At 45.1% G+C, this 17,565-nt stretch overlaps 1 protein-coding gene across 1 annotated transcript in view; it reads right to left on the reverse strand.

Annotated features, from left to right (window-relative positions):
- Nucleotides 1-17,565, reverse strand: part of NUP155 (nucleoporin 155) — a 1,628,423-nt gene that overhangs the window by 1,455,397 nt on the left and 155,461 nt on the right. The window contains exons 7-8 of the mRNA XM_069627148.1: nucleotides 1,213-1,318; nucleotides 854-927 (exon numbers count right to left, since the gene is read on the reverse strand). Of these exons, the coding sequence (XP_069483249.1) occupies nucleotides 854-927; nucleotides 1,213-1,318 (180 nt within the window). The remainder of the gene's footprint in view (nucleotides 1-853; nucleotides 928-1,212; nucleotides 1,319-17,565) is intronic.

Consider the following 17,565-nt stretch of genomic DNA (forward strand, 5'->3'; position numbering starts at 1 on the left):
AGCTACTGATATTCGGGGACGTATCGCTGAAAGGTCTCATTCTGAAAACTGAAGTCAATTAGGAGATTTTTTAGAGGCATTAGTCAACCCATTAGTAAAGCTCTATCAGTAATCGAATGCTGGGATCTCATTGGAAATCCCGACATTGCAGATTGCGATTCCTGGTACACCAAAATGTAGGGGGTGCCCCTGTGTGAAGAATTAACTCGTGCCTTTCATAACTATCCTCCTGCTTAATATGGCGTATAAAGTGCTGACTTAACTTTTATTAAAACGCAAAACACGGATGATGTGTCCTACGAGAGTGAGAATGCTTATACTGCAACTGTAAGCTTCTTTTTTTATTCTGGAGGAGTTAGGTTGACAATCGTAAGGAAAACGAAGGGTGGGGAAAGTTAATTCTATTGCATCACCTTTACTCAACATATTTAGTTTATGTATGCTTATAATCTTTTTTTTGTACTGTTCGTTTTAAATAAAAAAAAACTTGAAACATGAAAATAAAGCAGTAGCCTCATTTAACGGTTTCATGAGATTTTGAAAAGTCCAACAAGTAGATGTTTGCATGGACAGCACAATGATGTTGTAAAACACGAGAGTGTTAACATTTTAATAAACGTATTAAATGAAGTTGAAAATGCAATTTAGAAAATGTATATTCATTTTCAAAGTCGTGCAAAGCAAAATCTAATTGAAATAAGCCTCGTTAGTTAGTTTAAGTAACACTATGGTGCTTTGTAAGGAAGCAAAATATCGGAACTTTGAACAAACATTTCCATCAGTTCCTGTCCCCTAACCTCCCTTTTACATTCACACACTAAGCTCTGATGACACACTGGATAACTTAACATACCTGAATTACACCTTTCTCCGAGCGAGTGTACAAGGTGTGCCGGGAGTTATCAATGGCAATTTGCACAATTGGGTCTGGAAAACAAAGTCAAAACACAAACTTACATCAGCTTTTAAAACGATTAGATTTTTTTGTGCCAGTTTCATCTGCCCCTCTGGTCTATCACAGCACGAAACCAAAGAAGGGAAGTGAAACTAGATGGTTTAAAAGAAGTTGCCCTCTGGTCATTGAAAATTGGATGAGTCAAATAAGAGATCGAAGATCTATAACGGACTAAAATAAACCCAATGACTGGACCATAAAACACCTTTACCAAATGAACATCTGTTGGTGCCATCTTTCGTTTTCCAAGTACCTACCATCATCTGAGAATGTAAACTGCAAGACTGAAGGGACTAGAAAGGAGAGTGTGCTCTTCGAGTGATTGATCTTTCTGCAGCGCTGGCTAAACCATCCCGTTTCAGCCTTCAAAGAAAGAATAACAGGGCTTTATATATGTCGGGACATACACTGAACCAAAAGACAGAAAAACATCGGGACACATTTTTGTTAAACTATCCAGTAGAAAAACCTTTAAAATCAGTTTAACAACTTTTTGGTTTTCAGGAAGCCAGGCGGAGCACTAAACAATAGCTATATTCGTTACTGTACAAATATTGGCACCATTTAAACATGCACTACTGGGCTGACTATGGAAGAACAATTGCAGTGCTCGATTCTACAACAGACCTCGCTATTATTAAAACAAGAAGATTAGACCTAATATTAAGAGTATCTGTTTAAAAGCTGGCCCTGGCTTTTCACATTGGTACACCGACGGAAACGCTGGCAGTAAATAGCGTGTCAAGGGAGGATGCACTGGCATATACAGAAGACGAATGCGTGGTCCTTAATGTAGCGAATACTTTCTGGTTCACAATAATGGCAAGTATTCTTAAATATTCTGAGGTATATCTTTGATTTTAATTTAAGTAATGTGCTTGAGTAATGTTTGACACGTTTACAGGGAGCACGCATGTTGCATAATCATATGTTTCCACTCTATGTTAATGTTAAAGGATATTAGTACCGCGCACTATCCACACAGGAGTGATCCCCTGGTGCTCTGGCAGATTTGAAAAGGAAAGGGGGTGGAGGGTGAGTTAGTGGGAACTAGCGGGGTAGGTGCAAGAGAGCAGTGATGTGCTGTTGGCAGCTTCAGTTCGGTCAACAGCATTTGCTGAGCTTGGGGGTGCTTTCCGGTCGGTAGCCGTTGTGTGCTGTTGTGCGAAGCTATGTGTGGTTTGTTTTGTTGTTGCGGTGTAGTGAATTCTTTGTGGTTTCCTGTGCTTTAGGGTTATGGTTGATGGTTAGAGTTTGAGCTGTGTATGCAGAGAGGTGACGCAGGCTAACGTTCGCATTTCTATCCGAGTGTGGCACTTGCTAACATTCGCAATTCTATCCGAGTGTGGCGTGTTAGGCAACGTTTGTTTGCAGTACCCTTTGGGACCACTACACACAACTGGGACTACAGGTGTAAGCAAAACAAACCTTTGTTATAAGCCTGTACTACACAGTTTTGTGGTAGCGTTGCTGAGCAGCCAGGCTTATCTCAAGAGGGAATGTGAGCTGTAAGGGAGTTACACAGAGGTTTATAGTTACAAGTATTCAAATAGACTCTTATACTCAGGGTTTCTTGGTAAAACACTTCTTAATTTATTTCACAGTCATTTATAAAACATTCACTAGAAGGAGGCAATCTATATCACACAAAAATATACTTCAGTACTTCACAATGTCAGGTTCTGAAGCATTTAAACCACTTTGAAGGAGGAGCAAAATGGCATTTAGAGCATTTCAAGTAGGAGCAAAAAGGCATAGGTTAATAAAATAAATATTACAGTAAACTCTAAAACAGTGCAAATAGTTGGAGTTCTCCAGAGGAGTTGATTCAATGCAATAGTTTAGGCCAAAGTCAATGGGCTAAAGTCTTGTATAGGATATAGCAGTTCTGGAAGTTAAACAGAAAAGTCTTTGCCAAAGTTCTCAGAAGTAGTTTGTAAAAGAAAGATTCATATGTTGGGTCACAAGCTGACTAGGCCTGCAAGTTGCCAAAGTTTCAAGCACTTTCGCAGTGAGAGGCAAGTTCTCTTAGTCGGGTTTTCACAGTACCTTACAATGAAGAAAAAAAGGCAGCTGATGGCTTCTGTTCCGGGCAGTTCCTGCAGATCTCGTCGTTCCAGAGCCTCAGTCGTGGGGGAAAGAGGGAGGACGTCGGGCGGCTCCTGCACTGCACTGGGACTGGTCAAAAAGCTGGCAAAGGCAAATCTTCTATTCCGGTAGCTGTAGTCAAGCACACCAACTGGTTTCCTTCTCCCTGGCTATTCGGTTTCCTGCAGCACTCTGAGGAAAATACAACCAGCTCCGAGAGTGGTATTCAGGTGGCTGACGAGTGGATTGGTCCCACCAACTCAAGGGAGGAGTCGTTCTTGAAGGGCTTCTCTGTCGAGATGAACTTGGCAATTCGGACCTGCAGTTCTTTCGTTCGTGGTCGACTACCTTCCAAGCCAAAAGACTAGCCTTTTATCCAGTTTCCTCAAAGCCAGCAAATGTTCCCTTGACCCAGTTGGTAATACTATAAATTCTTGGGTCCGGGTACTGAGAATGATGTAATAACAAATTTACAAGGGACTGATGTGTGATGATGAATAAACAGAACATTGACACTTTGCTCCAAAATGTAAAACAGTACTAGTTTCAAGTTCTAAGTGAAAAAGAACCAGGTATTTGCCAATTCAATGGAGTTCTCAGTCCAGGGGTGGTCCCTGCCTATAATCTCAACCTCCAAGGGAACTCCCGTTAGGAAGGGAGCAAACCCATCTCCCCAACACTCCCCATAGGTGCTTCAGGGTGAGGCGAACCCCATCACAAGACCTATAATAGCCAAAGAGGGGGGGGGGGGGGGGCTTCCTAAAGGTCCCCACACAAATAATGAAACGCAATTTAGACGTTTAAACAAAGTGCAGGCATATAAGTAGACGGCAGTGTGCAGATATTAAATAGCCATAGCAGAAGCAAGGGGCCTGAATGGCCATGCAGTATTTAGTGAATTCGACACAGGCTGCAAGCCTGAAGGGGAAATCTGAACAGGCCCAAACGCCGATTAAAGTGGCCCACGCTGCTAACTTCCACAGAAACTCTTCTTTGTTCCAAAATTGTTGGTAATTAGTTTGTTCTATGGAAATAAAATGTACCCTGCAAGGCCACGAAAGTGTACTGGGCGCCTTGGTGTACGTGTTATCACAAACAGGCCAGAGCAGGCCTCCGACCCCCACCCAGATAACTACGAGTTATAGCACCTACTACGGCCCCAGTCCCAAGAACCCTTAATTCCAAGATACCAGTTAACCCCAGACCACCAACCATAAACCAATCACCCATAAAAGATCTAAGAGCAGAATCATCCCACTTTCATTTCATAATGCCATTTGTAATGCGAGGTAAAGGGAGGGATAAATTAGAGTCCAAAAAAGAGGAACGAAGCCAAAAGACGCGATTGGGATGAGTGAGGTATGTGTGGGTTAGTGTGACCACGAGACTCCCTCTATGCCAGGTGCATTGTATAATGATAGAGTAGCACTATTCACAAATGTAGCCAATTGCTTCTTTGGCCTTTGTTCCCTGGAGACAATGAACCCAGCAGACCCCACGTGATGGTAGACGGACGGACTGGGCTAGGACCAATGGCCTGGCATCCCCTATGGAGCAGGCCGACCATGTATAGGGTCGCACCAACAAGCCACAGGGATTTTCACTGTATATAATGACAATCTGACGCTGTGTCTCCTTTTAAGTTTCTGCTTGTATCCTTTTCCGGCAGAACATTCCACGGCAGCAGAGTTATTTGCCGATGCACCTATTTTTGTAGAAATAAGACTTGTTATCCTTACATGGGCCTTTTTGCCTAGCTGGTTATATTGTTTTCTGGTGTGCACGTTTAGGGGTGTGCCTTCACTCCGATCCCAACTCAGGCTTCCCAAATCCACCCCAATGTTTTTCCAACCTCTGTGCACTATAGCCAGGTGATCCGCATTGTCGGTCCCTTACACTAAGGGGAGGCCTAAAGGTTGTGGCCTTTTCTCTACCTCTCACTCACAGGGGCTTCAAGGGAAATGAAGGGATTTGCCCGATGGTTCCATCTCTTTCCTTTCAACAGTGGCACCCAAAGATTCTCCTCACTTTTCTCACACCCCCTGCTTATCAGTATCACTTACTCTCGTTACACTCCTTTTCCTGATCTTTACCACTCTGCCTATCTCAGACCTCCAACTGGTCTCACCTTTCCACCCTATTCGGTTCCCCTCTCTCCACTCTCTCCAGTCTGTGTCCTGTTCTTACCACACCCTCTCTACTCTCGCCTCCCCAACACTACTTTCTCCCATCATACCTCTCTACTCTCTTCTAATGTTTTGCCTTTTCCTTCTCCCTCCTTCCTTCCTTCTGAACAACTCCCAAACACACACTTACATCCTGCCTGGATTGGCAAATTATCTGAAATGTTATTCCCGCCCCATTGGCCTAGTCCCATGGTGTGCACCTGATCATTACCATGAACTCCGTGGACAATTCGGAGATCAAATTGGCCCCTTGAAATAATAGTGTGCTTCTCTTGATACCAGACACATGGGTGCCCAACCACGCCTCCCCAGCTCTGGACTAGATTTGTTGGCATCACTGTTATGGTGATGTCTTAGCATAGTCTTCTATTATTGTGCTGAGTGGAACTCTGGTGAGTGATGCTATGACATGTAAGTTCTGGAGCATTGCTTATAGAATGTTATTGCTTGACTAACTAGTCAGTTGATGTTACACTGTGGAGATGGTTGGGGGTCTCTACTACCCAGTGTTCCTTTTAAGCAATAAACCATCTGTCTAACTCATGTTGCTTGGTTCTTTGCTTCTACATTTGGCGACGAGGATGGGATTGCTGTGGTACCGTCTATCAACGGAGCGACGACTGCAGCAGATTTTTATTTGAGACCCACAACCGCGAGGCCTGCTGAGGAGAAGCTGCCCCACTCCTCGCACCACCCGTATGAGGAGAGTCGCTCCTGCACTCATCTGTGTCTACCTGGTGGTATTCGGAGTGTGGATTCGGGCTGGCGTCTCCCTTTTCTGGCGGTGGCTTGGCGAGATTCACAGATCGCCCCGAATCGCTTTCGTTGCAGCGTCCCCACACGCAATCCGCGTGCGAGTGGGGTGTGAGTGCCAGTTCTTCTGCTTCATCGGAGTCATTTTCGGGAAGAAGGTGTGCGGCGAGCACGAAGGAAGGACCTCGTTGTTGAGCCTGTGAGTAATCACGTGCCACGTCACGTGTGCGGAAGGAAGGTCGGGAAATTGTATTACATTGCTTGTGTCCGCTCAGGGCCACTTGTGGAAGGCGGCAACGTGGGATAGCCGTTGTGTATCAAAATATTGTTGTCCAAACGAATTCTGGACTTGCTTATGGAGTTATAACTGAGGTGAGCATCAAGTACAGAGACTTCATTGCTCTGTGGATTTGTGCGCGGCTTTTGGAAGTTTTGCAGACAGGATGGCTTTGTCTGGAATTCCGGGACCCCAAATGTTCCTACCATCTCCTGGCCCTCCGAGAATTAAATGGGGGCCCTGGAAGAGAGGTTTCCTACATTATGTGAAAGCCACCTGTGGCAATGGTATGTCAGTAGAAAGGAAGGTATCTATGCTCATGCATCTTCTGGGTTATGAATGAGTTTGTTGCAGCATTGGCAAAACTAGACCAACATTTCGAGGCAAAAATAAGTGCTGTGTTAGAACGCTATCATTTCGGCATGAGAACGCAGCATGAGGGTGAGACGGTGCAAGAATGCATTACTGCCCTGAGACATTTATCATTGAACTGCAAATTTGGTGAAAGTTTAGATGAACATATTAGTGATCAGTTCATGCTGCACTGTTCTAATGACAAGATTCGGGAAGAAGTTTGGCTAAAAGACGACCCTTGCCTTGATGAAGTTGTCGCTATTGCAAAAAGAATTGAACATACTTTGCAATGTGTGGCGAAGTTAACCACAAAAGAATCCAAAGTTGTTCAACAGGTTGAAGTTCTAAAAGTGGGTGACAAAAAGAGGGATGCTGTCAAAGACCAAAGAAAACAGAAACGCAAAACGTCCAAACGTGGTGGAAACGCAGTCCAGACAGCAAATAAGTTTACCCAAAGAGAAAATATTCCAGGGGGAAAAAGGAGAGGGGAACGACTGGGTTTTTGTTGTGGGAGTGCCCGTCACCTATCTACCTCTCCGATCTGTCCTGCGAGAAGGGCGAACTGCAACATTTGTAAAAGATGGGGGCATTTTGAGAATTGCTGTACTAATTACAATATTGGCGCTGGTAGGAGTATTATGTTTGTTGAAGAGGCTGATGATCCATCATCAGAGGATTGTGAGGGTTCAGAAAACGAAATTGTTACTGTAAACATGGTTAAATGTTCTGAAGTTGATGAGTGTGATCACCCTTCTGCCTGGATTGAAGTGAATGGATGTCAGGTCAAAATGCTTGCAGACTCTTGCTCCAAAATCACTTTGATGTCTAAGGCTGTTTTTGAGAATGTTCTGGGTGGTAGGATGGATGATACAAGCCCGTCGGACAAGACGCCTGGGGGCTATAATGGTGGGAAAATCGATGTATTAGGATGTTCTGCAATTTTCAAATTTAAGGATAGAGTTACGTATGGAAAATTGTATATCACCAAGAAGGGTGAGACATTATTAGGATGGAAGGAGCAAAGGGGATTATGTATTAAGCTAGATCCAAATAGCAAGGAACAGGTGTTAAATGTGGAGAAAGTGTCGGTGAGTAGCGGTTTAGATGACAGTTCCATGGGTTTAATTGCCAAATATCCTGATGTTTTCAACAAGGGTGTTGGTTGCCTCAAAGGGATGGTCCATAAAATTGTCTTGAAGGATGGTTGCACGCCCGTGGCGCCAAAACTTAGACCATTGCCGGTGTCAATGCGTAATGCTGTGAGAATGGAGTTGGAGAAATTGGAGAAAGCTGGTATTATTGAACCAGCCAAGGCTGCTGAATGGATTTCTCCTGTCGTTGTGGTTAAAAAGCCTGGTGGGGATTTGAGAGTATGTATTGACTTGAGAGAATTGAACCGTTGTGTGGTAGCCGAACGACATCCACTCCCCAACATGGGAGAACTTTTAAGCAGAATCGGGAATGCCAAATACTTTGCCAAATTAGATATGGCCAGTGCCCATCATCAAATTAACTTAGATGTTGAGTCACGAAAGCTGACGGCCTTTATTACATATGAAGGTATCTATCAGTTTAGGCGCATGCCATTCGAATTAATATCGGCTTCCTCTGTTTTCCAAAAAGTCATTGACTGATTATTCAGGGGTGTTACAAATGTCTGGTGTTTCCAAGATGATGTGTTAATTTGTGGAAGAATTGAAGAGGAATTAAGAAGGAAAGTGGAGATGGTTTTAGAAATGTTCAGAGTACGCAGTATTACTTTGCGAAGTGAGAAATGTGTTTTTTCCAATCGGCTGATGGACTATTTAGGGCATGAAATATCTGAGTGAGGAAGGGCTGAAGCCGTAGAGAGAGCTAGTAGATGGAATAAAGAGAATGAGGTCTCCAAAGAATAAGGCAGAACTTCGATCATTTTTGGGGACAATAGAATTCTACCACCGTTTCATAGAAAGTTATGCTGACAGTGTTACCGCACTGAGGGCATTATTGAGGAAAGGGGTGGAATTTGTTTGGGACAGAGAGTGCGAAAGAGAATTTAATGAGATTAAGTCCAAAATCGACATGGTCAAACCCCTAGCCATGTACGACACTAGAAAAAAGACTATATTGTCAGTGGATGCGAGTGAAACCGGCATTGGAGTGGTGATGTCGCAAGTAGGAATTGATGTAGCAGAATCGGTGGTGTTGCATGCTTCCCGAATGTTATGGGGTCCCAAACTAAATTACTCTGTCTTAGAAAAAGAGGCATTGGCGTGTCATTGGGGGGATAGAAAAACTAAAAACTCTGTGTGGGGTCAGGATTTTATATTGAGAGAACAGATCATAAGCCATTGAAAGCCATTTTTGAAAGTAAAGGTTTGGACAGAGTTTCTAGAAGAGTTGCTTGTTGGGTGACCAGATTACAATGCCACAAGTTCAGTATTGAGGTTGTGGCGGGTAAAAACAATGTGCAGGCTGATCATGCGTCGAGAATAAGAGTTGAAGATGAGGATGATGGAAGACCGTCTAAAGAATTCGAGTATATGGTGTTTGCCACTGTGGAAGGTGTAATTCACAAAGAAGAGTGGGTTAGAGCATTGACATCAGATGAAATGTGGAGGCGCATAATAAATTTCATTAGAGAGGGGTGGCCCGAGAAGAGGTTATTATCCGGTGAAGAAAGGGCTTTGTGGGAGGTGAGATTCGAACTTCTCGGTGAAGGACGGTTTGATATATCGGTGGGACAGACTTGTGGTCCCTGCTTGTCTAAGGAGAAGTCTTATTGCCATTGCGCATAAGGGTCATATTAGGACATATAAAACCAAAGAAGTAATTAAGGCTGATTATTGGTGGCTGGGTTTAGACCGTGAGTTTGAGAAGACAGTTGGTGGATGTGTAGATTGTGTAAAGTCTGGGAAGAACATTTCTGCGGTGGTGCAGCCGTTAAGAGTAGTCAAAAGTCCAAAGGGTGTCTGGCAGGATCTGGCCATGGATGTCTTAGGCCCGGTAGATATGGGTGGTGGTCGTGGTAGATTTGTGCTGGCTTTGGTGGATATGTTCTCACGATGGACAGAGTTAAAAATAAAGAGGGATGTCACAGGACAGTCTATAGTGGCATTTTTGGAAGAAATATTTGAGAGGGAAGGGTTACCTAGGAGCACGTTGACAGATAATGGTCCACAGTTCACGGGGGGCATCTTTCAGGAGTACATGTACAAGTGTGGTATTAAACCTAAAAAGACGCCACTACATTACCCTCAAGCCAATGGTATGATTGAGATGGTTAACCGCTGTATAATGGAGGGTTTTAGGGGGGCAAGTGCATGTGGTTTGGACAGGAAGGTTGCGGTCAAGGACCGAATGTATGCTTTGCGGATGGCTCCTAATACTGAAACAGGGGTTAGCCCATTTGAGTTAATGAGAGGCCGCAGGGGCAACACTATTGTCTCCAGCTTGGTTAGGTCGGGCGAGAGGAACTGATAAGGTGGTAGATGAAGTAAAAAGAAGAATGATGAGCGAAAGAGAAAATGGGTCAAGAAAATTAACGAGAAGTTTCCAAGAAGGACGGTTGTTAAAGTTGGTGATCTGGTCAGAATAAGAAAAGTTGTTATTGCAAAGAAAGGTGATCCTCTGTATTCGATCCAGTTAGGGTTGCTCAAGTTTTTGAGGGTGCTGTTAAATTTGAAAGTGGACAGGTGTGGAATTTATCAAGAATAGCCAAGGTGAGGAGATGAAATGCATATATATTATCTTTCAAGTTTTCAATATATTATTTTTTGTGCATCATTTAAAATAGATCTGTAAATTATTTATTTATTTATTTTTCGATAAGGGTGGGGGGTGTTATGGTGATGTCTTAGCATAGTCTTCTATTATTGTGCTGAGTGGAACTCTGGTGAGTGATGCTATGACATGATGCTATGACATGTAAGTTCTGGAGCATTGCTTATAGAATGTTATAGCTCGACTAACCAGTCAGTTGATGTTACACTGTGGAGATGGTTGGGGGTCTCTACTACCCAGTCTTCCTTATAAGCAATAAACCATCTGTCTAACTCATGTTGCTTGGTTCTTTGCTTCTACAATCACCTCTTGCTCTTTGTATCACAAATCACGGGGTGTTTGGCTCCTACCGGCCCCCTTATTAGTTACCCACCCACGGTGCACCTCCTTAACTATCGAGGAACACATTAATTTGCCCAATTCTGAAGGATTTATGTCTTCTATTTTCCAGCCATCTCGTAGTCCAAATGGGATGGCCATTATTCTGGAGGGCAATAGTTTCCCGAATCTAGACCGAGCATTTTGGCAGCTAGAGACCTCCAACAAAACTCCCATGGGTTTGTCCTTCAGGACGGGCACAGCCCTAACCTTGCTCTGCCATTCACATTCCATTCTGGCTTTGCAGGCCTACAGCTGCAGACATTTAAAAAATAATCTATTTGGTGTGGATGCAAATATTCTCAGCTTCACTAGTGGGGCCTGGGAAAGGGAGAATAATTTGAACTCTTAATTGCCTGTGTTATTACACCGCCAATGTGGAATACAAACTGCTACATCACACTTCCAATATGGCGAGGCTTCAGTAGTTCCTGCACCCCAGCCCTGTGTCTACCTCATCGTTACACAATGTTTTTCACTACTGCTACACAATATCACCCATGCCCTATACCTGGGCCAGCCTACACTTCTATGAATTCTTCAAAATGAATGCATTTGTGGTTCCCACTAGCGCTCTCCACTCCCCACCCTTGCGGCTGTGCACCTTCATGCTCTCATGCGCCAATAGATTTTGCTGAGCCTGAATTGTTTAGGAGGGCATGGGAGCTATACGTTCATCCCAACATTTACAACCTTCTTTTAACTTCGTCTCCTCCCTTTTCTCTCCAACCTTCCTGCAGCCACTCGATTACTCACACACAACTCATTAAGTCCCACTCTCCCACTAAACGCCTTACCTACACTCTCACAGAAAGCCCAGTCTCATCAGAACTCTTCGCCACCTACTCCATTCCTGACCTCACCCATACACCTTTCTGCTCCTGAACTGGGCAGACTTTTATAGCTCAGCCTACTCTCTTCTGGAGTTCCACCTGGCTCCAATTGGCCCTCTGTCGCATGCCTATTTCTGGCTAAGCTACCCCCCATTGGGAGTTTCCCTGGAAACCTTTATAAAAGGCAGTTGGACATGCCCCTTTTTTAGTCTCTCCATGTGATAGCCATTGGTTCAAAATGCTTTTTTCTTAGGAAACTCTTCCAGCTTTGATGAGTTTTCCTTCCAACTGTGTTTGGGAATGATTTCCACATCACATCACCACCCATCCCACTTTGTCCTGCAGTCTCTTTCCATGTATAGTCTTTTTTTCTTCCCATTCTGCTGGGGTCTGTCTGGGGTTTGTGATTTGGTATGTGATGTCTCCTTTTCGGCAAGGCAACATTCCAGTCCTTTCTCCCTCCAGCCATAATTCAATTTCTCGGGTTCCAGCTGCTTTCTCCCTGTGGCCAGGTGCATTCTCGGAGTTACGGTTCTGAAAAGATGAAAAAAAGACCTGGCCATGAAGAGGTCTGCAGGCATTGTGGTAGGGACAGTGGTAGCAATGTCCTTAAATATGTTAAAGCATTCTGGAGAGTCAGGGGCTGGGGCCCCTGTGACCTCCCACACCAACCCCGGGGTCAAAGTAGTGCTCACTGTACCCTAGCAGGCAGTCTTTCCCAGGTTGAGAGGGATCCCTGGAACCCCTAACAGGGTCACATTATATGACCATGTCATAACGGACAAGCCAAAAGTGCAGTCAACCGCTTTATTTTATACACCACCACTATGGATGGGTAAAATGCCTATAGGAACTAGGGGTTTCGTAAACTCTAGAGGGAGACATTTTCTGTCAAAACAGTGTTATGGTGGATGTACTCAAAGTGGTGTAAGGGGACCTCCAGTGCCTTCAGGAATCCCTAGTCTACTTCACAGTCTTAGGGTTCTAGCACCCAGCTCAACTTAAATATCAGCAATACCGTGCTCAGCGTATTTCTTGACCCACAGCCACAAACAAGTATTCATAGTTTTCCCTTGAACACTTTCCAACCAACAAGTATTTAATCCCCCTTGCTTACAGTTTTTGCAGGCTGCAATTCACAGGTCTTGGAATGTTTTTCAGGGAACGTCATCCTTTCATCGCTTTTTTTATTTTTCGCTGCATTTTTTGCTGCAGATTTTTTACCAAAAAAAAACCAACGAAAAATATGGGGGGTGGGTAGAGGGATATAAGGTATCTGGGTGTTTCGGGGCTAGATTCTAAATAAGTTGGAAGGGGGTTTTCAGAACCACTACTGGGGTAGCAAATTGGGAAGGCAACCTTAATGGACCTGCAAAGGTTTCACACAAACATCTAAAGTGCACTCTTAGTAACAAGGAAAAACAGGATGACACTAAAGAGATCATGGGCTTGATGTAAAGTACAACAAAAAACAAGAGCATGAATTAAAGTACAAATTCTATCCTAGAAACATACTTCAGCAACGTTAAAGTTGCTAGAATTTAGACACTTAGCAGGTGTTTGTGAAGTATTTCAAAGTACTCTCCTAGAAAGCAATGGTGCTTAAGGTTATACCTATAGTCAGTATAACGATTTTCAGTCGCTGCTGCCACTTTGATAGGGATGTTTTCCCATTGTCCTGTTGAGTGGTGCAACAAGACAAATCCGGACTAGAAAAACAGGATGTCCACCAAAATATACAAAAAGAAACTCAGTAACAAGGACTGTTGAAGCAACAGAAGAGCCCTGGATGTGATTCTACCAGCACAGTAGGAGTATGACTAAAGGACAAAGGAGCAAACGCCAAACCAGCCATAACAGCCAAGCCACAACCAGCCCATATTCCAGCAGTATGGAGTTTAAAAAAAGAAAAAAAACACAAAGGAAATATCAGGAAACCATCTGAGGAATTCACAGGGATGTACATCCACACTGGATGTAGATCAGGAAATCGGGTTTAAACCACAAAGGGCGACTGTGGACACAGGATGAGCCCACGTCAGCATAACTGCCATTTTGGCCATGCCAACATACCAGGGATGGCACAAAACAAAAACAGCCATGAACAGGGCTTAAATGCATTCGTTTCTCAATGGCTATTACATATGTGCAAGTAACAACCCTGGTGTAGCCAAAACTAAAATTATAGCTGCCATCATGCTACTCCACAACACACTTTCAGGGCAAGTCACCCTAGAACCAAAATGAGCTGCTCAAATAGCACCCCTGCCCTGCTAGACATATGGGCAAATATGAGCAGCACATTGGGGACCTACAAGTTTGGGAGACAGAAACCCAAAAGTTTAATTCTGCCCTGAGACTCGGTTAAAGCTTGCATCCCTTCACAGTTCTTGACTTTCCTTACGGGTCTCTGGTTTCTACCACGGTCTGAGCTACAGCCCTTCAAGTCAGCTAGTACTCTTGCTCTCATTTGCAGCCTGGCATGTGCTACTCTTTGCAGCAAACTAAGGCCTTATGTAGATCTTGATTGGCCTGGTTAAGCAATACAGCACCTGATTGGTGGTGCAACTTCGTTCTGGTTTAAGAGTTGGTTTAGTCTTGTTTGTGTGTCTGTGTGACATGCACAATATCTTGGCGAGGTCTCAGTTTATGTCTCAAAGCAAAGGAAATGGGAGTTTCTCCTGGGCCAAGGAATGCAGTGGTGAGAGATGGGTGCCTTTTTGTGGTAAATGGATCAATCCTCTACTGTAATGGTTTGGCATGACCTACAGAAACATTGTGGAAAGCAAAGACTGCACTTAATCTTTTCTTGCCCATGATTGTGGCATAAGGGGACATGGCATATACTCCAGATTTAATGATGTACAGTGGAATGTGATGTGCTGAGGGACTCGAGAACACCCAGAACCACATCTACCTTGTGAGAATCCCTGATCCACAGAGCCCCTTGTGAAGATGAAGGAGGACCATGCAATGTACATCTGGCACTAGTCCGCAAGATTCCAGTTTTCACCACGGCAAACTGCTTTTGTTTAATGAGAAATTTCATGCTGGAGTGCATTAGGAAAGTTTCCCTTTAAGCAACTTTCCTTCCATAGTTTCTATGAACCTGTATTCTTTTTAATTTTTTTTTTTTTTAATTTTAACCTGGTCTGACTTGTAGCGAAGTAAAGCCTTCAGCTTCACTTACCTTGCCCTTTGCTAATTTATTATGGGTAAAGTGATCAGTCGTTCAGACCTCTAACACTGCACACAGCATCTTACAATGCAGTGCAATGGGGATACTTTTGTAGCACCTTAACTTTTTACCATTGGGATTTGTGGTTACCTTTATATGTGCCTAAAGACAAGCTGGTGGCACCAGATACATGTTTACATTATTTTTAGTGTGCACAGTCCAGTTTACTGCATATGGCTATGAAACGTGGTTTGCCCTACAATGGCTGTGCCACAAAATGTTCGATTGTTTAGTTCTTTGGCCACATTGTAGTTTGTCCTGCTTTACAAGGAAATAGGTCAGGCACCTGCCAGTGAAAGTGTTTAAGTATCTAAGTGTGCGTGCGTGCATCTCTCTCCCTCCTTCCTTCCCTCCCCACACGTAGGGGGTGGGACAGTCTGGTCCCATTCCACAACCATGGAGCCAGAGTCTGGGTGTGGAGCATGTGTGAAATGAATAGTTTCCCCTGATTGGACTACTACTGGCCGTTTGAATGGTGATCCTTTCCATTTATGTGTTTGGACTGGCTTCCAGGTTGTATTTTGTATAAGAAGCCTCCTGCAGCCATTTTTTCCCCCATCAGCATTTGAGCCAAGAATTTCTCATAGGATTCCAAGATGGCTGCCGATGTGCAAGGACGTACCATCTTATCCTCCAACCGGGCCTACTGCAGCTGGCCTACGAGATAACCGTGGAAGAGAAGAGGAGCTCCCGGTGGACATCGCCCCCACCCAAATCCAGCAACAGTGAGGCTATGTGCCTCCCTGTATGAGGGGCAGAGAGGCTGCAGGGGTGAGACCGCATGAGGAGACATGAGGACTGAGAGCATACCTCCCTGTCCCCCCCCTCACCTCCCCCAGTCCCCCTGTGGAGCGTTGCACAGCAGCGGAGCCGGAGGAATGAGCCCTCCGGACCGCAGGTGCCCGTAAGGAGAGGCACAGGAGAGGTGTGAGGCAGCTGAGGTGCACTGGGTCCCGTGTACACAGAAAAGAACAGCCAGCTCGTGGGCTCACTGGGAGGCGGTCTGCCTGAGGCGCCTCATCCTGGCCGGACAAATAGAGGAGCTGGCCGTCACTGTTCGGAGGACTGGGCAAGGAGCAAGCCCGCCGCCCCCCCCCCCACACCTCTTAGCAGCAGACCCGCAGGTGCAGAAGGTACAAGGTTGGATCGCTGCTGAAAACAAGAGCATTCTGTGGGGCTGACCTGGAGGTTGACCCCTCCCAAAAATAAAATATTTAAAAAAATTCTCCTCCCGCTTCCTTCCCCCACATAGTCAACAGCAATTTGCCCACGAAGATTCCATAGAGATCCCTACTCCCCAAGAGGCATAGAAGACTACTGGCCACCGTGCTCCCAAAATAATTATAGCAAGCACTCCTGTTGGGCTCCTCAGGAACCGTGGTGGGAACCATTACAACTACTGAGAGTGGACTGCACTGGTGGGATAGGTCACAAACACAAAGGAACTCATTACAGACAAGCACCGGGAACCCCTGCAGCCACTGCAGGACCAGAATTGGAGGGAACCCAGCAGAAGGGAAAAGTCAGAACCTCAAGACGAGCCACTACAACATGGCAATAAAGAAAAATTATTGAGGTGGCCCAGGTTGTACCGTTAAGGCAAACCACGGCGCTGCCACACTAAAAGAAAATGACCGGGGCCGTCCCTGCCCCTCCTCTTCCCAACAACCCTACAGATGCCAGGGGAGGACGACCTCAGTCAAACCTAATGGGATGCCTGACCCGGACTACTGGAAAGGTGTTGGCATCAACAATCGGATGAAGCTTCGGCTGCAAGCTCGGGCACCCAGGTGAGGGGGGGACCCAAAGGGAGTGAACGTAACAGCATGGCCCTGAACAAAGAAGATTTACAGGAGTGCCCAAGAGGCATGGAGGATAGAATGGTGAACTCCTTCCAGAATCAGCTCACCAAGATGAAAGAGCAGCTGCAGGCCTCTCTACAAGAAGTCAGGAAGGAGGTGAATGACCTGGGCGCCACAGTAAACACTAATCAACGGGGGCTGTCAGAAGTGACTGAGGCGGCGAGGCAAAATAGCAACCTTCTGGAACAAGTAGCTAGGGTCACCCACAACCTCGAACTGAAGGCAGAAGACCTGGAGAATCGTTCCCGCAAAGGGTTTGAGCGAATCCATCCTCAACAAATACCTGAAGGACCCTATACAACAATGTTTCGGAAGCCTTTTAACAGAAACGCTACCAAAGGATGCGAGGATAGACCGGGTTCATAGGGTGGGCCCGAAGAGGCGAGACCCGGGCTCAAGTCCAAGAGATGTCTTGGCGGCCCTCTCCTCCTATACAATGAAGGAGGGCATATACTGTGCAGCAAGGAACCACCCAGGAGTTAAAATCAACAGAGCTCAAATCCATATCTACCAAGACTTAGCTTTATCGACCCTACAGAAGAGGAAGGCTATGGGCCCAGTAACTAGAGCTTTAATTGCTAATAACATAGCTTACAGAATGGATATTCCCATTCAGGCTCCTCGTGATGTGTTAAGGAAGATAGCAGCGAATCACGACATGTGAAGTGGGCCTGTCGATAATGAACTTGGAAGAGGGTGACCGGAGCCAGCTGTGACCATCCAGACCAACGTCCCATACTGGGGGCAGCAAGCCCTGGGAGTGGACTGATGCCCGAAGGAAGAGAGGCATCAGTAATGTTAAACTGAGGGGGCCCACCACCTAAGACAGGAGGGACAAATGACAGTCTACCAGTGTCCCAGAGTACATTATATCAAAAC

Source organism: Ambystoma mexicanum, chromosome 6p (genome assembly GCF_040938575.1).
Source record: "Ambystoma mexicanum isolate Mex_15411 chromosome 6p, UKY_AmexF1_1, whole genome shotgun sequence".
Taxonomy (NCBI): domain Eukaryota; kingdom Metazoa; phylum Chordata; class Amphibia; order Caudata; family Ambystomatidae; genus Ambystoma; species Ambystoma mexicanum.